Consider the following 24,011-nt stretch of genomic DNA (forward strand, 5'->3'; position numbering starts at 1 on the left):
CATTTAAGCGTACACAAACCAACTGCTCGTCAAGAGAATTTTAAAAAGTTTTCGTTTGAAGTCGTTACTCGAGTACGTTACCACAATAATTATCAGAAACAATAAGAATTGGCGGGATATTAACCATAAAAATAGAATTGCAGTTTGATCAATCGAGTTTGTGTACTAAATTATCCATGTGCTCGTAAAATTAAAAGAGATCTATTGCTTTGCCTCTAGATCTGAAGCTGACAACGTTTTTTCATAGGCTTAGAATTTTTTATTTAGCAAAATGGAAGATTTCATTAAGATAGAGAAAATTGGTGAAGGTACTTACGGTGTGGTGTACAAAGGAAAAAATAAAGTGACCGGCCAGTTTGTGGCTATGAAGAAAATTAGGTTGGAGGCAGATGATGAAGGCATACCCTCTACCGCGATCAGGTTAGTTTTCATCCCCTAGTTACATTAAATACATTCAGAGAACAATGTTGTATTACGAATGTCTACATCTAAAACTAAACCGTAGAAAATTTGTGTTGTGTTTTCCTAACCTAACTCATTTCATTTCCTGTTCAATTCAAGGATTTATCTATATCTTATTTTATCCAACAAAATTCAGACAATTATTTTAGTAATAAGCGTTAGAATTAGATTGTTATAAGCAAAATATTTTTGTTTATGCTTAATTTGCAAATGAAGCAGGATTAAATGATTAAGCTGACATAAGTATTGTTTTAATAGCTTAAGAAATGACATGCAATATTATGTTTATATGTTTACACAACAATATTGATGAAACGTGGTTTAAAATTGCTTTTAATGAGTAGTGATTCATCCATAATCCATGTACACTTAGGCCATAGTCAACTAAAAAAAACCACTACTGTCTTTGCCTTTAAATCTGCCAGTAGTAGGACTCCTATCTAGACAGATGGCAGATGGACTGCCATCTAGATGGATGGGATGGTATCCTTGTATTTGTCCTAGTATATTTTGTCCAGGACATGTCTAAGGTCTAGGAAAACTAGGTATTAACACATTGACTGCCAAAAACCCGCTGCGTGGGTTCATTTTGTATTGGAAATGGGGTGTTTGGCACTGAAAGTGTTAAAATCACCTGGGGAAAACTTTAATGTTTTCCGCGTCAGAAGTATGTGTAAAAGTATTAAGTCAGGGAAATTGTGATTACACTGTAACATCTGACTTCAATTTTTTTACTGGCATTTAGTGGTTACTTCGTTTAACCTCTAGCCACACAGGGGCCTATAAAAAGGTCTCAGATTCCATTCTATTTTGTATCTTATTTTGACTAATCAAAATTGCATTTGTGTTGGCAAGTTTTGATGTGGCTAGCGGTTAAAGGAACTTTACATTGCTTCTTCTTCTTCGTTACACTCTTAACAGAGTGGTCATGGCCGTTATGTAAACCTTTGAGTGACTTGTTTACCGACACATCACCATTCCTCCCGTAGAGCTGCTTTCCTGGCTAGCGGTGTGGTTAGCGGTTATTATATTGCACAATATAATAAACACATGTCAACTCTAACAAATGTTATTTACAGAGAAATATCCCTACTGAAAGAACTGAATCACCCGAACATTGTGAAATTGGAAGATGTGCTCATGGAGGAGTCCCGGCTGTTCCTCATCTTCGAGTTCCTCTCCATGGACCTCAAGAAATACATGGACTCCCTTGGCTCCGGGAGGGTAAGTACCTGATAATAAAGCTAAGATAAAGATAGTTTATTTTTCAAGTAGGCATATTACAATGCGCTTATAAACGTCAAATAAAGCTACATGCCTACACGGGCTCTAAGATTTAAGTTCTTCCTCAATTGGAGGATGTATGCCAACATGGGACTGGCAAATAATCAGCAGGGCACATCTTTTTAAGACACAATTAACATGCATTAATTTAAAAAGTAATTCTATAACTATTAAACATCCAACTGACTCTTATTTCAAATTTTTCTATAACACAAATACATTTGGTCTCATTTAGACATTAGACATATCCTGGGGTTTTGGGTGCAGGTAAAATCTAGTAGTACTAGGTAAAAACTGTAAAACCAGAAACTATATTAACATTTCTAAGCGCATTTGGAGCTTACTGTTGTTGTTGTTGTTATCTTATGGTACCTCAGAGGTGCAAAGGGCCTTCACGAGCTCGTGGCACGCCTTCCTATCTTCAGCGACCCTTCTGGCCTCGCTCCAGCTCAACCCGACCGCTCGTAGCTCATTTTTGACGGACCGCTGCCAAGGATGTAGGGGCCCCCAAGGTCACGGCTTCCGTCCGGCGGTTTCCAATCGAAAGCGATGGTTGCGTTATTAGTTTCCCCTCTTCGAATAGTATGGATACATCTCCATTTCCGTGTCGCGATTTCTTCGCCAATGGGTGTTTGCCGGCATATACGCCATAGGTCTTCGCAAGGAATAGTTTTTGGCCAGAAAACGCGAAGGATCGACCTGAGCGACTTGTGGAGATTACTGTCTGTTTTTAATTAATAGTTTGGTAACTTTTTTACAATAAACAAAGTTATAATTTACACGAAATCATTCCCGCACACAAAACCTCGGGGTATGGTCAAACAAATAACACCTTTAACATGCTCATTAGCATGACTTTTTTTGTGTAAACAGATGATGAGCCCTAACATAGTGAAGAGCTACCTGTACCAGATCAACAGTGCCATCCTGTACTGCCACTGCCGACGGATCCTTCATCGTGACTTGAAACCGCAGAATCTGCTTATTGACCAGACTGGGATCATAAAGGTATGCTCATTTTCTATATTGAAACATTTGAAACCTTAATACCCACACTGGCTGACTTTCTGCCTTCCTAATAAAGCAAAGAGAATAGAGTGTATAGAGGCGGATTGTCAAAGTAAATTATGTAGCCACAGTAAATTTACTCCCATCTTTCGACAGAAGATTAAAACTGTTAGAACGCCATTTGACTTTGATACTTTCTTTCACTGATATGTGTTAATTTGTTAAATATTGAAATCAACGCCATCTACTCGACAGTAGGCCAAAAGTATGGTGCAATCTTTTGGAGCGATGGCGCCATGACCTTCAGCCTTCTCTCGAGTAGATGGCGTTAATATTAAAATTTAACAAGGTAACACATATCAGTGAAATAATAATGATCGAAGTCAAATGGTGTTCTAACAGTTCTAATCTTCTGTCGAAAGATGGCAGTAAATGTACTGTGGCTACATAATTTACCATGACAGTAACTCTCTATTTCAAATTTTCTTTGTAATATAGTAAGGAAGCTAAGAAGAATTTCGTACATTGACCTGCCTGTTCCTATCAGACATAGGAATATAAGGGGCAGAATTTAATAACAGGTAGAGACATCCTATTTACGCCACAAGATGGCAGAACCTGCAGCGCGCATGGTTCCTATAGTTCGCGCGAATAAACAAGGAGCTCACGCTTCGTATTACATAGCACGGGAGTTGGCAAACTTTTGAGAAGAGCCAACTGCGGTTGAAATCGCCAGTTTAAGGAAGCTTTAAAGAGCCGAAAATGTTATTTTACAGTACATATGGTGCTACTTTACCGCCCTAGGGCGCGATTAAGGACAATACGTGCCTGGGTCAAAAATTTAAAGGGCCATATGTACTGTACAACGTTGTACAATACACGTGCGAAAAGGTAATTCGCAACTCGTGTTGATATAAAACAATCCCTTCGGTCGTATTTCAATGTATCGCCACTCGTTGCGAATTTCCTACTTTTCGCACTTGTATCGTAATGTACTATTTCTATAAGAACTACCAAGGGTAAATTTTATGGGTGACGTAAAGAGCCGCAATTGTACTTCTAAAGAGCATGCGGCTCGGGTTTTCCGACCCCTGACATAGCATTATATGTTGTGATTATGAGTATTATGACATTGTACAGACACAGGTGCGTGAATTTGAAGCCAGGCGACGCACAGAGCTCGACGTTAAGTGTGACGAGCTAAAGGCCAGACCAACTATGGCCATCACGTATAATTACGTCGGAGGGGTGCTGACCTGCAGCGAGTGCGGCCGCACATTTGCTGCAAAGATTGGCTACGTCAGTCACCTGAGAGCGCACCAGCGACGCTCTCAGCGGTAGAAAAGCAGTCGTTGTAGCCGAAAACGGCTAGGATATGATGGTGATGTGTTGTGATTGATGATGTGTTGTGTGTGCAGGTGGCAGACTTCGGTCTGGGGCGCGCGTTCGGCGTGCCGGTGCGCGTGTACACGCACGAGGTGGTCACGCTGTGGTACCGCGCGCCGGAGGTGCTGCTCGGCAGCCAGAGGTGAGCCATACCCTACCCCCCCACTACACTACACTACACCAGGGAGACCAGGGGTTGCCTCCCTGTCACACTTAAGTACGAATTTACAAGTGCGACAGAGAGGCAACACGTCGAACATGGTTCGCGGTAGGCCCTCAGAGACCAGAACACGAACCGGTAGGTGAGGCACGTCCGAGGCAAACCCGCATACGGCCGCGATGCCGTATATGGGCGGTAAGCTGTTAGAGTTAGACCAAGAAAAGTCTGCAGCGAATTTGACAGCCCTCGTAGTGCCAGTGTTTTTTTAAACGTCAAACTTCTATGAAATTATGACGTATAAATAACACTTGTACTGCGTGGGCTATCAAAATCGCTGCAGACTTTTCTTGGTCTAACTCTATCTCTCTAGGCGCATTTAAATATTTAAAAAATGCAGAAGGAAGAAACAAGCCTATGCGGCCATATTAAAATAGTTTTTTTGACATTTCTTGTTTTTTTTTATTTTCAGGTACTCGTGTCCAGTCGACATGTGGTCAATCGGCTGCATTTTCTCAGAGATGTCCTCCAAGAAACCTCTGTTCCAGGGTGATTCTGAAATCGACCAGCTTTTCCGCATCTTTAGGTAAGGTCGTTTTTAGGAATCCTAAACCCACTAGATATGTTCTATACGAGTAGACCTATTCTGACCTAAACAACAGTAAAAAAGTGGCAAATTAAAAAAATATCTAAGAAATATTTTATTTATTTAAATTTTATTGCACAAAATACAAAATAATTTACAAATGGCTGACTTATTGCCTAATGGTATTCTCTACCGGTCAATCATCGGACTAAACTTATGTAAAAATAGTGCAAGGAGAAAAGTAAGAAGATATTTTTTAGTAAATTGTTAGATTAGTCTGTCAAACAACTTTGTCAGTAGAAACAGGCGCGAACGTCAGATTTTCTATGGTACGAAAAATGCAGGAATTGGCCTGATGACAAATTTTGAAATCCCTTTTAATATTGTCGGTACACTTGTATTGGTTCCGAAAAACACAATATTTCAGCTATACTCATAAGATTTCACATAAATAATTGCATTTTATTATATAGTTCAGTGAAATTAGCTAAAATTACGGCATAATTAATAGAAGACTTTTTTTAATTGGGATATGTACGTTGTCGACCGAAGTTATTTTTCATCAACCCTCCCCTCCCCTCCCCCCTCTGCGTCACCCCCCCACACCCCCGCAAAGGGTCCAAAACCTAGTTTTTCTCAATTTTTAAGATAACCATTCAAGATACAGAAAAAGGGTGTAGGAACGAAGTGATCCATATTAAATTTTATATTTATCTCTTATACACACTATATTGCTATCACTTATAGTTTTTGCGCAATGTGCAGTCAAGCGTGAGTCGGACTTACGTACGGAACCCTTGGAAAACGAGTTCGACTCGCACTTGACCGGTTTTTTTTATTTAAGTAAATAGTTAATATGTTATTTAAAATGGGTATTACTAACATAATATGGGACTAGTCCTGAAATAAATATTATTCATTCATTCATTCATTTATTTATTGAAAGAGTTTGTGTATCTGGGAACCTTGTTCACTAAGGACGGTAAGCATGATAAAGATATTGAAAGGAGAGTGAATGCTCGAAATCGTGTGAATGGGGCACTTAACGCTTTTATGAGAAGCCAGAAGGTGTCGCAAAAAGCACGGTTGGCTGTTCATAGAGGGGTGTTGGTGCCTACACTTATGTATGGTAGCGAAAGTTGGGTATGGCAGAAGAGGCATCAGAGCCAAGTGAATGCAGTGGAAATGAGAGCGCTGAGAAGTGTGTGTGGTGTGAGATTGCAAGATAGAATTAGGAACAGTGTGATAAGGGAAAAGTGTGGACTGAATGTAGTGACTAAAATTGAGAAAGGTATGTTGAGATGGTTTGGACATGTGGAAAGAATGAGTGAAAGAAAGCTAACAAAGAGAGTGTATAAGGGAGAAGTGGAAGTGGGAGTTGGAAGGGGTAGATCTCGGCGGATTTTCTCTGATCAGATCGGGGAAATCCTGAAGAAAGGCCAGGTCAAGAGCACCCTAAACCGGCGAGCGTGTATGAGGAATGTAATGAAAGTGAAGGAAGCGAAAGAGGTATGTCAGGATCGTAGCAAGTGGAAATCCGTGGTCTCTGCCTACCCCTCCGGGAAATAGGCGTGATTATATATATGTATATGTTATTTATTATCAAACTACTTCATTTGACGATGCTATGCCATTTTTAAAATACATCGTCTTCAAATATTTTCAATGTTAGCTAATATCGTTATTAACCACTTGTCTGTATATGAAACGGATCCTGACCGAAATTTATAGGTAGGTACAGCACAACCGAGGGTGAACCCACGATTTTTGATCACCACACACATCTTCTTCCTCGCGTTAGTTGTCGCTTTTCGGTAAAGAAAAACATCGTGAGGAAACCGGACTAATCCCAGTAAGGCCTAGTATCCCCTCTGGGTTGGAAAGTCAGATGGCAGTCGCTTTCGTAAAAACTAGTGTCTACGTCAAATCATGGGATTAGTTGCCAGCGGACCCCAGGCTTCCATGAGCCGTGGCAAAATGCCGGGATAACGCGAAGAAGATGATGAATTTTTCATGTGTGTGGTGGTCAAAAATCGTGGGTTCACCCTCGTTTGTGTTGTATAAAATTCGGTCAGCGGGCGCAGCACGGTTCCATTTTTATCGCCTATCACTATGCGCGTCCCTTTCGCACTTACATACTTGTTAGAGTGTGACAGGCATGGTGAGGCAACATAGAGGTACAATAATAGAGAGGAAACGGGGTAGGGGCCAAATGACCGAACGAGACTTAAACTTATAGAACTTTCAGTAGGAGTAACAGAGAAAGCGGTACTATTGCTTGTCCTTGTCACAGTCTCACTTTTTGTTTGTTCCCCACCTTAAATTTTGTATGGGTTATGGTGGGCAACAAATAATCCGGCCGAATTACGTAGATTGTTTTTGGTATATTGTCAGGAATGTTAAAACGTGTTTTTAATATTGTCGCATTACGTATATTTTGTCCCTCACGGAGGCACGCGCACACCACTTCTATAGGCTACCTTCTATGTGAGGCAAGCTATAAAAACGCGACCGTGCGATCTGTTTCACAGTCAAGTGGTTAATATAGATGGCAGTGGCGGCGCGTGGAATTTTTCGCTAGACAACTCGGAGCAAAAAAAAACACCTACATGAAACACCTACATTATGTACTTATTTTTTCATGATAAGCGAAGGTAAAGTAAAGCGCTAGGTGTGTCCTTGGGTGCGTTCTTTTGCAGTTAGTGTATAACCACCTTTGCCATACTTGTCATCACTGACGTCACATAAACAGTGTGTATGTCGAGTATGACAAAAGCGGATTCCTACTCCTAAATTCCTAACAATCCTAACTAATAAGTTTTTTGCAAAAATTTCATTTTTGGTACAAGATTTTATCGCTGACTATACTTTTCTTACGACAGAAAACTAATACTCATCGAGACAATTCTAAAAACCCCTAACACAATTAGGTTGCGTTGTTTCATCACAGAGTTCTTATGGCGACCTCCTGTCTCCATCATCAGATCAGTTCGACAGTATGATATTATTGTATTGTCATCAGAACTACATACAGGTGCCTATTTTCATGACGCTACCACGGACTAGTCTACTAGGACGAGCAATCGCCATATTGAGTAGCGTACCCCGGAAGAAAACATTATTTTTGTATTAAACTTAGATGGCGTTTGTCATTCAGCGGGCTGTAGGTTGTGTAGTGTATTCCGCAAGAGGTCGCTGCCACTAGAAGAGTTGTAGACGTTGTAGTTGTTAGGTGTAGTTGGTGTAGTTCTTAGTTTTTCTTATACGAGCGGATAGATGGCGCAATAATTTGTATACTACCGCATCATTTGCGTTTCTATGTGTGAACAGCGCATCTGTACACGTGTCATTGTGTGAGTTAGTTGCTTTGCTTTGCAGTAAACATTCGATGTTTTAGATAAAAATGGTCTTCACTTCACAGCAAGATGTGTTATTGTTAATCGTGTAAACACTAGCAGAAGTAGTGACTGCAAATTTTATAGATTTCCAAAAGTAGTGAGGAAACAAGAACAGCGCAATAAATGGATAATTGCCGTAAGGACAAAAAAGTAAGTCACCTAACCTAACCTCTAAAATCATATTACCTTTCTTAAATACGCAATCATTTGATTTATGTTATAATCGTATGAAGTTTTAACGGTGAATTATTTTGTTACAGTCCCGATGGATCTCTATGGCACCCAATTTGCAGTGCTCACTTTATCGGTGGTAGAAAGGCTGATGAACAAGTCAGTCCCAGTTATGTTCCAAGGATATTTCCCCCGCAGTAAAAAACAAAACGGTTTGACGAAAATGCGGCAATATCGAGGTTTCAACGTTATATGGAACGAAGAAACGCGAAAAAAATAGAAGCAGTTAATGCTATTAATATAACTAATACAAGTGACTTTGAATTGCTGGAAAACAGTGTCAAGAATATTCTGCTCGTATGTTGAAGAAATAGCAGCTGGTACATCAAATTAGGTTTTTTGGCCAGACAAAAATGTTGTGCAGCAGACAATGCCAGAATGCTTCCGTCCGGAGTATAGTAACACTAGTCATTATTGATTGTACAGAGTTTCCTATAGAAGTACCATCAAGTGTTGATAATCGTGTGTATTGCTACTCACTCTATAAAAAGTGCTTATTAGTATTACTCCAAGAGGCTTCATTTCGTTCAAGTCAAAAGTAAGTGGTGAAAGAAAAAGTGTCTCCCAAATAACGGTAGTCAGGATTAGTCGACTACTTAGAAAATGGGGATATTGTATTGGCTGATAAGGGATTTCCGGCAATAAAGAAGGTAATTGATGAAAGTGGAAAAGAAATTGCTATTATTATGCCACATTTTCTCCAGAATAAAGGTGAATTTACAAGGGAAGAGACCGATGCAACTTATAAAATAGCTCGAGTCAGAATTCATGCCGAAAGAATAATGCAGCACTTAAAAATTTATCAGATACTACATAAAATACCTGTAAATTTATTTTATCATATTGATGATATATTACATGTTTGTTGTGTACTGGTAAACCTGCAACCACCTATATTTTCAAACAAATAAAACAACAGTTATTTTTTACAATATTTACATTATTTAAAAAGCTATTAAAACATTTTCAATTTAAATTTGTTTTTATTTCACACAAAACCTGTAAATGTTATGTGACTTTTCATGTCTGAAGGACCCTTATTGCACATGGAGCATAAGGAACCACAGACATTGACCGCCACATATTTATAACATGGGCCCGTGGACCTATGAAAATGTGTCAGTCAGGTTAGGGTTTAATATGACCAAGCACTGGACTGATCAACATTTTCATAAGTCTAATGTACAGTCAAGTTCATAAATGTGTGTACATTTTTTCACCATATTACAATGGATAAAGGTAAAGAAATTTATACATATTTATGAACTCGACTGTACATACCATTTGTCATATATTTCTTTATTTCAGTCACATGCATAAACTTACAGCTAAGGATGCCAAAACGCTTATGCGATAGGGACAATACATACATCAGAATCAAACATAGTCTAAAGATTCAAACATTAAAACAAAACAAAAACAATCAAATAAGGTCAGGTTAATATTTAGGTATGCTAGGATTCTAAGATATTAAAATGTTGAGTTCCTTACTTACAGCTAGGTATGTGTATTGCTAATTTTAACAAAGTGTGATACTGCAATATTCGGCTACTTTACTATACTTACATATAAAAAAAAAACAGTAATAAACATTTTGAGTTAACAACATTTAAACATATAAATTATTATTTTTAACTAAACTTAATTAATCAGTATGCTTCATGCCTGTATGACAATGATGCTAACTGTACTTATTGAGATCAGTAGTACCTTACCTTTTATTACATATTTTAAAAGTTAATTACCTAACATTGTATTGATTATATTTTTACCTGTAAAACTATGCTTTGGCTGGTTTTTCTCACTCAAAGTTTGGTTTGTTCTTGTAGAATACAAGAGCGGTAGATAATGAGCGAAGTAAAATTCTTCACTTTTTAGAATTGCTGCTTTAATAAAGTCTTCGTCTCTGTCTGCTCTTACTATACAATACAACTACCTTTTGGTGAATATATAAAGAAATCACACATATAATAGTCATACCAGTGTCATACACTTGCACTTGAATTTGGGTATAATATAATATGGTTTGCTTCTTTTTAGTTCTGGTTGATCATTCACAAACTGCAAATATTACACTAATTATATTGTTGTTTATCAAAATCTACAATAGGTTGGTTTTTACAAGATACAGGACTTCTACTAACATTCTGACACATTCATTGCATATGTATAACAACACCGTCTACACTAGTGCACAACCAAGGCTTTCTTAGTCTCCTCGCCGAGTACCACTCTTGACACATTGATTGTTCTATTGTGTCACTACATAATTTAAAAATTTCTTTATCTGCCAACACAACATTAGCTTCATAAAAGTTTTTTAATGTTTTTTCTATAACTAGACTAGCTTCACTTTGGTACACATCAAACTCTTTTCTAAAAATACTAAAGTTTTCAAGACATGTAACACAATCTTCTTTTTGAATATTAATATCAGTGTGTTCTACTAAATTTTGGATAACTTTGCTAACGGAAATTTCAATATCTTCTGTACAATTTATTTCAGCAGCTTCCAGTAAGTACACGTTTTAAGGCACAATCTTCCTTTAAATCTGAGACATCGAACTGAAAAGCTTCACACTTGTGTTTCTTTGATGTAGGATACATTTCGTGGAAGTATCTCCCTTTGGATTACTTTTCGTTCGTAAATTGTGGGACACTTGGCTTGCCCCATTTTTGTTCCTGGCTGGTTTTAGTGGTGGTGATTGATGTAGTAAATTAGTGCTGCAATGTGCTTGCATTTGCCACTTTTTTAATAAACACAATCGCATGTTACACTAGTAACATGACGATTGATATTAAGAATTAAGGCTGCCTTGTACGCAGTCGCCGTCACAGAGGCTTGACGAACCACTAGGGCTTTGATTATGTAGCTCCTGGCCTGGCGCCTTGCCAAATGTCTTGCACCTCCAGTACGTGCCCAGCTAACACCAAATTTTTGCCCTTATTCATTGTCTCGAGCTGGAACACAATTTCATGGGTTATGGCACGAAACCCTGTTCCCGTCACAAGCACGTTCATTTTAACTGAAAACCACAATGCTAATGTAATTGTCAATACAGCCATCGTCCAAAAATGTAGAATATACTGTAACATCATTAGATTTCATTGAAATTATTACGATGTTTACTTACTTCTCGTTTGAAAGTTTTGTGACAGAATATCTCGCGAAAGAAAGATAGAAAGTTGCGCTCGCTAGGTGGCGCTGTGGTCGTGCATGGTCGGTCCCAAATGTCCGAAAACATGACTACCTATTCGATTTTTCGAAGATATATTTGATACGTAAAGGTGTATCCAGATTAAACAATTTTTCGCCAATCTGATTAAATTGCCCGATCGAATCGAGAGGTGCGGACGCAAACGCCAATTTGGCTCGTCGAATTCACCCGCCGATAATGAACGATATTACCGATACAATGAGGTGCGGACGCAAGAATACCAATTTGTGAGGCCAGTATTTTCGTTCTGGGGCATTTTTTCAATTTAGAGGGCTCTAATATCACCATAAATCTAAACTTGGAGATTGACGCCAATTACATTTCTGATCAAATCGACCAATTTGATCAGGCCCGACAGGATAAATCACTTTTTGAAGATGTCAATAGGTATTGTAATTTGTGATGAATTGTATACATAAGTACATATTGTATTCATTTTCTTTAACATGACTACCTAGAGTCAGACCGAGAAAAGTCTGCAGCGATTTTGATAGCCCATACAGTGCAAGTGTCATTTTAAGGCACACAATAATTGCACACCGGCTCACAGTGTGGGATTTCCGATCAGTTTTGACTATCTTCATTTTTTAATTCATCGCATTAACCTCATCAAATTAATGCTCAAAGTGAAGGTCCAAAATTTTATCATGCATAGTTTTGGAGATAATCAAAAACTCGAGAAATGTCCATAGAAACCTAAGAAATGTAATTTCTCATTTTACGTGCATCTTTTTTAAATATTCTATTTTAGATCTATTAGGGCTGTTCTGAGGTATTCCATTCATCAAAAAAAAGTTTAATCTATGATCCAGAATGGCGATATATATTTTTTTTTACATATAGAAAAATATTTTTTTTTCTCGATTATCCTACAATTTTAGCATTTTATTTCTAAACAAAACGGTTCTATGCTACGATAGGCAGTACTGAAAAAAAAATTGAACGAAAATAACGCAGGATTGCCGAAATATGTATTTTTTAAATATTTGGGTCAGGGCTGTCACCTTTATCTCCGGTGGTGTACCTACATAGTTAAAATGTCTGTAAATCCAAATGAAACACAAGCGGCCGTATCTGAAAACCGTAGTAACACAATAAAATATTTATTGTTGTAATAATTAAGCATTTATTTGGTACATCAAGTATTTAGATTGTTTAGTGTGTTTTCGTTGTTGTTTGAGTGTAGAGTATTTTGTTGTTACGCTTGCCTGAAAAGCATTAACTCTATAGTAGAACGAACGGCCATATCAGGCCACTGTGACATATCTCTGATGAAGAATATGATGTGGTGTTGGGAAGGCGTCCCTCGTATATGTATTTTTTGATGTGAAACGTAAGTGAAATGTCTTTAAAAACCCGTAGGGGTCAGATCAAAAACTAAGTAATTAAGTCCGACTTACGCCTGACTGCATATTTCTAATAGGTTTTTCTGCCATCTATAGGTAAAGACCTATTTTGTGTATTTTTTTTTCAAAACTTTAGACCCAGTAGTTTCGGATCTAAAGGGCGGGGGGAATGGTCATTTTTTTAATCGTCTCATTTACCCCCCAAAAGTGCCCCCTATGTTAAAAATTAATTTATTTACGTTACATGTCCGTCTTCGGGTGACAGACTTACATATGTGTACCAAATTTCAACTTAATTGGTTCAGTAGTTTCGAAGAAAATAGGCTGTGACAGACGGACAGCCAGACACACGAGTGATCCTATAAGGGTTCCGTTTTTTCCTTTTGAGGTACGCAACTCTAAAAAATTGTTATCAAGTTCACACACGACTGTGAAGAACGTTACACAAATTGCTGTCGAAACATGTCATGGTTTTGTCAAAAGCAGCAAGATAGAAGAAGAAATTCTTATTCATTCGGATGATGATGATAATGATGATGAATTATGACAATTCTCAATAAAGAGTTAAATTCAAAATTTTCTTTGTCAAAAACTATACCTATTGAAGTATTATTTCTTAACTTCAAACTTGACAACCCTATTTCCATAGAAATCGGAAAAAAACTTAGAAATGTTATAAATCCTAAATCCCGCAAGATTAGCTTTTGAAATTTTGAGGAATTATAGTTTATAGTCTATTTTAGTTTAGGAATTATAGTCGGATACGTCATTACCAAACTCAAGTGGAGCTGGGCGGGACATGTTGCCAGGCAGAGTGATGACAGGTCAGAGGCGTATTTACAAATTTGGCGCCCCGGGCCATTTTGATTTGCCGCCCCCCTTCATCAGTGACGATAAAGTATTTTATTTAAGAAATAAAAAACCTGCAATAACAAGTACTTTTGGGGTGTGAAATAAAAAAAAACTAAACATTTACCATTTACTCACATAGGCATTTACATTGTTTTCCTATGTACAAATTGGTTGACAAAATCATCAATAACGCTGTCGTAATTTAAAACGTTTGTCAGCTCAGCTTCTATATTAAGAGCTAAGCTATTCAGGCGCTCTCCGCTGATAGTGGAACGTAGATATTTTTTTATTCTTTTGAGTGCAGAAAGGTGACGTCACTAATGTCACTATTCTAGATACAGATTAATTATATGGGCCGTTTTTGTCACTCAATGACGATGCGACCTCGTTATATTTGCCTGATCAGATCGGTGACCGGTGGGTACTGCTGGGTTTTGGCCATTGAGAATCAAGGTGAGACATGGCAGTCAGGCTGGATATAGCTAAGGAGTTCGGTCGGGTCTGGCATCGAGTCTGCTCGAGGGACTATATGTTATATAAATGGATCGCTTTTTTTTCCGGTAGACGCACATGAGCCGTATAGTAGACGGAAGCTGCTCCGATAGTGTGGACATTACCGCTGGCGTTGCACTAGGTTCTGTGCTGTCATTGCTGCATATCAATGATAATCATTGCTATGCAGACGACAGTAGTAGGGATGCGTATTACACAGGCTGTACCATTATCCCTCATTCTGTGGTGCTGGAAAGTCATGAAAAGTATTGTATTTGTACCTGATATCGAGAGCACTCTATCTGTACTGAGTTTCGGCATGGGATCGGAACAATTTAGTGAGATTTAATACCACGAAGACACAAGAACCGCCCGTATGTATATAGTCAGGTGGGTCACAAATAATGTTAGGTACGTAAGTGGAAAACGCGAGCGTAGCGAGCGCGAAATTATTCCAGAAAATAGTAGGTACATTTTTAGGGTTTCGTACTTTAAAAGGAAAAAAACGGAACCCATATAAGATCACTTTGTTGTCCGTCCGGCCGTCTGTCTGTCTCAATATAAAGGGTCTTGACATGACAGAGGGCGGCAAAATCGACAAGGCTTGTTATTTAAATTTTACAAATAAATAGGGGAGCGACAAAATTCTGGTCGACCCTATCTGAACAGCTAATAAAATATTTTTTTGACCCAAATTTGCCGCCCGCTAAAATCTGCCGCCATAGGCTTCAGCCTACTCAGCCTAGTGGTAAATCCGGCACTGCGCCGTACTAATACTTCTTGAACGAAAATGTTGCTTAATTTAGGTACTTGTTGGTAGATATTTTTAGCAATTGGTGGGGTTTGAAGCGTTCGTTTGTTTATTAATTTAAATGTCAATTAAAATATAATAAAAAATATAGCTAAGTTTGATTATAAAAGGCGCCCAGAAAAAGCCGCAAGGGGGCGGCTTCGCCGCCCCCCTGAGGCCTGCCGCCCCGGGCCATGGCCCCCTTGGCCCTATGGTAAATACGCCCCTGTGACAGGTGCGCCAAAATGTTAACGGAATGGTGGCCGCTTACAGACGAAAGGAGTGCCTGGCGTCCGTTGGCTCGTTGGGTGGATGACATCCGGAAGACTGCGGGTCACTTCTGGATGAGATTGGCTCGGGACCGGGATAAGTGGCGTACTCGAAGAGAGGCCTATGCTCAGCAGTGGGCGATAAAAGGCTGATATGATGATGATGTATGATGATAGTTTACCTTATTTTAATTACACTCTATAAAAAATAAAAGGCTAATATTGGAAAATATATGAGAAATAAAAAAAATGTTAAAAAACTTTAGCATCTTATAACTTTTAATTCAAAGGCACTATTAAGATGCTGATATTTTGTACAATTATTGAGTATCTTTCACTTAAACTCAGTAATAAAACTTGCGGCCACATTGACAATACTTTAGGAAATAAACCGATAAACATGATTTCTTAAGGTCATTGACCTCATCTACAAAAAAAAATATTTTACGTAAACTAAGCAAGATAATCACACGGGAGTTTTACAGTGGGATGTAAAATATTATAAAGCATATAATAAAAATATAAAACGAAGGTGGTCAAAACTGATCGAAAATCCCTCACTGTGCGGCTGCGTGTGCGTGACGAGCACGTGCGCGTTCGGCGTTGTAGTATACAGTAGGGCTACCGCCAATACCGAAAATCGTCAATTGCGGGCATTTTTCTCTGTTACTCTAATTACGCCTTCATTGGAGTAAAAGAGTAAGATCCCCGCAATTTGCGAATTTCGGTTTTCGCGGTAGCCCCTCTGATCCTTATGAGAGACGGCACACCGCTTGCATGACGTGTGCGTGTGCGCGGCGTACGCGCACGTGCACGTCACCATAGATATAATATACTTAAAGATTACGTCTAAGCGAGCTGTCACTGTAACCACTTTTGTTTAGTGTACGATTAACAATGTAACTCCACCTTGCTGTAGCCATGTCGATAAAGTCATAACGATAAACTATCGACATTTCTTGCAATTTTAATTTTACTTCAAAGGTTTAACGATACCTAAAATGAATAAAAACGCTTTTATTCGTTATTGTGGTTATCAGATCACAATTTTATCGTCACGCCCCAGCAGGGAACGAAGGGAAAGTTCAGATATTTAATTAAAATACATAAATACCTACTAAAATATGTGTTCCGCAATAATTGAATTATTTTATTATATTCTAATATATTGCGCTGACACGCTAGCGGCGTCCTACGTCCCATCGACCAGCAGGCGTGCTGGCGCGGCGGCGGACACTCGGGAGCGTCAAAAGGTAGCCAAGTACAGCTGTCTCGGCGCCCAATACGACTTCGTCGCGTTTGGCGTCGAGACGCTTGGTTCGTGGGGCAGAGGCGCACAGATGCTCCACAGGGAGGCAACGGGCGACCCCCGCGCGGGCAGCTTTCTCGCGCAGAGAATTTCAATTGCAATCCAGCGCGGGAACGCTGCCTGCGTGTTGGGCACCCTCCCGAGGGCACCAAATTTTGATAGGTATTTTTAATTTTTAGTTTTAGTTATTTTAATTGTAGTTAGTTTTAGTTGAGGGAGGCAACGGGCGACCCCCGCGCGGGCAGCTTTCTCGCGCAGAGAATTTCAATTGCAATCCAGCGCGGGAACGCTGCCTGCGTGTTGGGCACCCTCCCGAGGGCACCAAATTTTGATAGGTATTTTAAATTTTTAGTTTTAGTTATTTTAATTGTAGTTATTTTTAGTTTTATATTCTTATTGTTTGTCTTCTAATATATTCAGTATCCATTAGCATTTTAATTATGTTTATGTTTAACGAAGATATTGAAGCTTCAATTAATAGCTATTTCGTTCCACTGTGTAGCGTTTATCGATATATAACATGATTAAAATCGACTTTTCACATCCCTAAAAGAGCACACATGGGCCATTTTATTTAAAGTTGTCCCCTACACTTTTTTTTCAAAATTGGGATTTTTTGTGTTATTTCTACTCAGAATCATGTGCTCTTTTGATCCTAATAGGAGAAAAAAGTGTCCAAAGATTTCCATACATTTTTCGATCTTTCCATTCCGAAACCGCCATACAAAGTCTATGAAAAAATGGTAACGGAATGGGAAAAAAACCTTGGGACACTTTTTTTCTCCTATTAGGATAGAAAGAACTCGTGATTCTGAGTAGTTCATCTTGTCAACAGTATGGTTGTCCTTTTTTGACAAATGGCATTGTTAAAAGAGCGAGGAGAGAGAAGAGATACTAGTTGCTGCGCCGTCAAAGTGAACAGACAACGTTGGGGCCTTGCAAGTCACGCACACGCAAGCCGGTGTGCAAAGGCCTTTAAATGTCAAACTTCTATGAAATTATGACGTGTAAATAACACTTGCACTGCATGGGCTATCAAAATCGCTGCAAACTTTCCTTGGTCCAACTCTATTCGACTTTTCGAAGATATCTATCACTTTTTTGTAGGTAGTTAACTGTTACTATATCCAGCATTACTTACCTTTTTATTACATAATTAATATAATTATGTTACGAGTATAATATTTGAGGTTGTCATGGTACCCAGTGTAAATAAATAATTATGTCAGTAGAAAAATAGAACTTTAATTTGCGAAAAATTATCAAATATACTTGGTCAAGCAGATCTTGTCAGTAGAAAAAGGCGACAGATTTGAAAAATGTAGGCGCGAAGGGATATCGTCTCATAGAAAATTTGAATTTCGTGCCTTTTTCTACTGACAAGATTTGCTTGACCATCTATATATTACAAATAGGTAAAAATACTTAAATGTAATGTATCGTGTTACCGCGCGTCGGTAACATTAATATTATGTGAAAGAAAAATGTATTACAGTTATTAAAATTAATAAGACATCGCTAATGCTATTATCCGTATGAATATATTTATATATTTTTTTAATATCAAACAGCTTCAAAAAATATGCGTCAAACGAAACGCATTCAGAGGGCCTACTGCGAACCACGTTCGACGTGTTGCCTCCCTGTCGCACTTACGTACAAATTTACAAGTGCGACAGAGGGGCAACACGTCGAACGTGGTTCGCGGTAGGCCCTCAGTACGGGCAAGTACGGGTATGGTCGAAGCGCCATCTCACGAAATCTATTATCAACATTGAGGCAAGACGAGAGCATGACGATAGTTGTCATTCAAACCCGTCAGATGACATTAATACAGAATCACACTTATTGCAACCATTTGCAACATTTGACACTACTAGAGACATCTGCTGTACTTTTGGGAACTAAATATAAAGTCACGCTACTCAATATGGCGATTGCTCGTCCTAGTAGACTAGTCCGTGACGCTACGATCCTTGGAAGATGGTTAAATTAGTTACCTTAGATTCCATTACATAGTTACATACTTACAGATCGACCTAATAAAAGCTTGTTAAAAACAAGGACTGACCTTGAAACACCTGCACGAACAATACGCAACACTAATAACACTCAAAAATTCACTGCTTTAGTCTTTATATATAAATATATGCACAAAACTAAGTAAAATCTCATTAAAACCTATAAAACTCTAATAAAAACAACAATAACAACAAATCTTGGCAACAACCGGAACGGAAGTGTTGTCATAATATTATTCCATTTTCACCCACGACCTACGGACTTCCAAAATCTATTACTACAAATTTATAAACAGTACTTTCTTTGAAGAAACCCTCGTTATCAAATTACCTTAACTAAACTTGCGACTCCATAATATTCTTGGATTTTGTAATAAAATTTCTTTTTTTAAAGGTTTTTTGAAAATTTGGTATTAATGATAGCAAAATACAAAAAAATGTTACCCATTAATTCAATTCAATGTTTTGGTACGGCAACATTAACCACACGAGCGGCAAACGCGACTCGATTCAAAATTGTGAAACATTACACTCCAATATAAATCTTACCTATTTGTATTTAAGGTTTAAATTCAAATGAAGCAGCACTTACGCCACTCGCGGACATTGACTGTGCGTGCATTTTTCCAATATAAACCTTACCTTGTTACGTTTAAGGTTTTTATTTAAATGAATAACTCGATACAAAACCGTGTTATTTTGATGCGTAAATACGCGGACTTTCTTTAGCGAACTTTATGAGCGTGTGCGTGAGTTTTCGTATGTGTGTGGTGGCTCATGAGTGAATACTCAAGCTTAAACTTAGTCGCCCGCGCGCCCGCTATGATTAGTTGATTTAATCAATAGTGAAGCTTTAGTAAATCGTGTTATCGATTCCAAGGTAATACGTAGTGTTTTCATTATGGATATATATGTAGCAATAAATTTTAGGCAAGCCGGTGGGAATCGGGTTGTATGAAGCCGCCGCTACTGATAGATGGTCAAGCAAATCTTGTCAGTAGAAAAGGCGAGAAATTCAAATTTTCTATGAGACGATATCCCTTCGCGCCTACATTTTTCAAATTTGCCGCCTTTTTCTACTGACAAGATCTGCTTGATCAACTATAGTAACGATGTTCGGGGAGCTTAAAAATTTTTGAAGACAATGTATTTTCAAAATGGCATAGCATCGTCAAATGAAGGAGTTTAATAATAAATAATACACCATTTTAAAGAACATATTATCTATTTATTTAAATTTAACAAAATTTGGCGATATCGTAAGCATATTTTGAGAAAAATAACTTCGGTCCATGACGTACATATCGCAATTAAAAAAAGTCTTCTATTAATTATGCCAAGTTTTCCATATATTTTTTTCCAGAAGCAACGTACTAATAGCTATAGTTTAAACTACTTTAAACCTCGCGCGAAAACGCCTCGCACACCATTTGTGACGTCATAAATTACACTGATTTAAACTTTCACGATTATTGAACATTATCAAACTACACAACGGGACTTAATCGCGTATTTAAGTTTTAAGATTTACCTCCGACGTTTCGACTCAAACTGATAAACAAGACCAAGTGCGGGTAGTTCGAAAAACTCGCGCGGCTAGAAGATGTTGATGTCAACTCGAGCCAGTCTTCTCCGAGACCACGGGGACAACGCCGTCCTCGAAACGTCGGAGGTAAATCTTAAAACTTAAATACGCGATTAAGTCCCGTTGTGTAGTTTGATAACGTCATAAATTAGTTGGTGGTAGAGTGGTAGACATTGTTTACATACTTACAGTTACGAATTTCCCTTGAATCCGAATGATATTGTTAATTCAGCACCATATATTACGATTAGGGATGATAAATACATTACAAAAATTTATCACAATGACTCATTTTATACAAAAACTCACACGATTGCAATTTAAGATGAATTATTTAGATACATGTAAATTTTGAATGAAAATCACCGAGCGCCGGTTTTACTTTTTAATTTTTAATTTTTTCTGGTTACGACAGTCAACATGGCAATGGTAGTTCCATTCAGCCAAATAATTAATAGTTATTTGTTTTACAAGGGGGCAAAGTTGTTGTTTAACTGCTCGTGCTAATATTGATACCCGAGCAAGCGAAAGATTCCAAAATTGAACCACAAGCATAGCGAGTGGTTAGAAAAATGGAATCTTGAGCGTTGCGAGGGTTTCAAAGCACGAGGGTTAAACAAAATTTGCCCCCGAGTGAAACACAAAATTTTTCACCACACCAACCTGAAGCAAATATTAAATGTAAAATATCAAACAAAATCAAACCAAATCAAATCCAAATGAATGTAATTAAAAATGTATCATCCAAAATCATCATTTAAAAGTCATTTCTACCAGCAAACATAAGAAACCAACTCAAAATTTGCATTTGATTACTTTGTCTCACATGTGAATAAAATGCAACTTTGCTATCAGTTTTTAAAGTGCAAAGTAAGCCTTTCCGAGCTGGTGTGGTGAAAAAAAAATTTTTTGGTGAAATATCGTTATTATTTAGCATTTTATATATATAATAACAAATCAATATTTACTTTATATCGTGTAATAATATTTTTTGGACTTAATAAATGTTTAGTAGCGAAATAATAACTATTATTGAACCTCCAAACTCTTTGGTGACGACGTATGGATTACGGTCAATGAGGTTGTCTATGCTGGTTTAAGAAATATAGATGGTCAAGCAAATCTTGTCAGTAGAAAAAGGCGCGAAATTCAAATTTTCTATGAGACGATATCCCTTCGCGCCTGCTTTTTTCAAATTTGCCGCCTTTTTCTACTGACAATATCTGCTTGACCAACTTTATGTCATGGATTGATGACGTCAATCCTTAGCTCGCTTCTGATAGGCGTTTCAGTAAAAATGGCCGATTGGAGAATTTTGTACTTTTATTTTATTGAATATATGTATTAATAATCCTAATGTTTATACTGAGATTGGGCCATTTTTTTTAATCGTATTAACATATATGTTTCTTTGAAACCATTATTTCCATGATTCTTTGTTACTGTCATCAGGCCAATTCAAGATGGCGGACGGTTTTACTATTTTTGACCTCAGATTCATAATATTTAAAGGTCCTCTCGGTCTTTAACGGTCGGGTACCTTTAAAAAGACCGGTAAAACCGTTTTTAAAAGTACCTTTTCAGTCCCTGGGTACGATCGATAACCCTTCGCGCCTACGTTTTGCAGCTTTTTTCTACTGACGGAAATGACTTGACAGACTAGATATCGCGTCCGTGGGACTCATGGTGTTAAAACAAACGACCTATATATATAACCTGAATGCAAAATGTGTATGCTTGCAGGATGCTGCGTACACCGACGGAGGAGATCTGGCCCGGCGTGACGTCACTACCGGACTATAAGCCCACCTTCCCCAACTGGAACACCTTTAACCTGCACAACCACGTGAGTATTCATTCATTAGGGTGGTTCTATAGGTCGAATCTGTATTTTGTCTCACATTTTGCTTAATGAGATAATGAGACGCAAGCAACTATCGGCCCGCTGCGCTAAACAAAGTAGCCGTTTCGATCTCCGTCGAACAGAAATAGTTATTTGTTTTACAACGGGGCAAAGTTGTTGTTTAATTGCTCGGGCTAACAGCGAAAGATTCCAAAATAGAACCACGAGCGTGGCGAGTTATTAAATGTTTATCATTCAAATTCATCACTTAAAATTCTACCAGCCGACATAAGGAAACAACTCAAAATTTGCATTTGATTATTTTGCCACACATGTGGATAAAACGCAACTTTCTTAGTGGTTCTTGAATAATTAAGGGAGCCTTTACCAGCTGGTGTGGTTAAAAATAGTATACAAATATCGGGTAGTAAATAAGAAAGCTTAATTTGAGTAGATTACAGTTCAATGAATCCCTTATTCTTATATTATACAACAAGAATGCTTACTTTTCAACCAAAAAACATGACCTGGGGCCGATTGCATAACAAACTACAACTAATATTACAAGCGGAACTCCTTACTTAATAAGTGAAATTAGAAAAGGAGTTCCGTTTGTAATGATAGTTTAGGCGTGGCTCACTCTGCGATTTTGTTACGGCACCAATTTGGGTGTCTAGCCATAGTGGTTGCCGCGCACCGCTACGGAACGGACGCCCGCTCGCGTTTGCGCCACCTAGCGGTCATATTAGTCGTAATAGACGCGTTTTGTTAAACAGTGAATCTTCTGTACAGCCACCTGCAATAGTATGTTACACAACGAAGGCCGCAAAAATATGTGACACGCTTTTATGGCTCTAAAAATAAGATCGTGTTACTTGGTTGCAAATAAACATTGAATTGAATTTATTCTGTGAGCGTGTAAAAAGCTGTGGTGGCCGAGTGGATATGACGCCCGACTTTCAATCCGGAGGTCGCGGGTTCAAATCCCAGCTCGTACCAATGAGTTTTTCGGAACTTATGTACGAAATATAATTTGATATTTACCACTAGCTTTTCGGTGTAGGAAAACATCACGAGGAAACCTGCATACATCTGCGAAGAAATTCAAAGGTGTACGTGAAGTCCCCAATCCGCATCGGGCTAGCGTGGGGACTATAGATGAGAGGAGGCCTGTGCCCAGCAGCGGGACGTATATAGGCTGAATTGTTATTTTATATTATTAGGTACAAAACCTGGACGAGATGGGCATGGACCTCCTCCGCAAGATGCTGGTGTACGACCCCATGAAGCGCATCAGCGCCAAGGACGCGCGCCGCCACCGCTACTTCCGCGACGTGCGCCTCCCGCCCGGCCTGCCGCGCGACGCGCCCGGGGCTATACGGAGCGTGGACGCCACGGCCGCGGTCAACAGCGCCGTCGCCACGTAGTGACCACGGTATTCTGTACAGGTGCACCGGGTAGTCGGTCACTATCCGGTATCCGGCCCTTATTTTAATATCTATGCGGATACCGGATATTGACGTAACCATTATCCGACCTGATATTAACGTAGCCATTATTCGACTGGATATTAACGTAGCCCCTATCCAACCGGATATAAACGTAGCCCCTATCCGGCCAGTGACCGATAATTGACGTAACTTCTATCCGGCCGGATACTGAATATTGACGTGGCAACTATCCGGCCGAATACCGAATATTGACGTAGCCACTATCTGGCCGGATACCGGATATTGACGTAGCCGCTATTCGTCCGGATACCGGATAGTAACTT

At 38.6% G+C, this 24,011-nt stretch overlaps 1 protein-coding gene across 1 annotated transcript; it reads left to right on the top strand.

Moving 5' to 3' along the window:
- On the top strand, positions 1 to 23,664 carry LOC134800338 (cyclin-dependent kinase 1). The gene is made up of 7 exons (XM_063772839.1): positions 1 to 420; positions 1,542 to 1,686; positions 2,620 to 2,754; positions 4,173 to 4,282; positions 4,770 to 4,883; positions 22,138 to 22,240; positions 23,461 to 23,664. The coding sequence occupies exons 1-7, from the start codon at positions 272 to 274 to the stop codon at positions 23,662 to 23,664; spliced, it is 960 nt and encodes a 319-aa protein (XP_063628909.1). The 5' UTR covers positions 1 to 271.
- The last annotated feature ends 347 nt before the right edge of the window (positions 23,665 to 24,011 follow it).

Source organism: Cydia splendana, chromosome 19 (assembly GCF_910591565.1).
Source record: "Cydia splendana chromosome 19, ilCydSple1.2, whole genome shotgun sequence".
Lineage (NCBI taxonomy): Eukaryota > Metazoa > Arthropoda > Insecta > Lepidoptera > Tortricidae > Cydia > Cydia splendana.

Bases quoted from the DNA above. Each gene is read 5' to 3' on its own strand.
- LOC134800338 (XM_063772839.1), top strand. From the start codon at position 272: ATGGAAGATTTCATTAAGATAGAGAAAATTGGTGAAGGTACTTACGGT. The intron at 421-1,541 runs GTTAGTTTTCAT...TGTTATTTACAG, and splicing joins ATACCCTCTACCGCGATCAG to AGAAATATCCCTACTGAAAG. The intron at 4,884-22,137 runs GTAAGGTCGTTT...GTATGCTTGCAG, and splicing joins CAGCTTTTCCGCATCTTTAG to GATGCTGCGTACACCGACGG.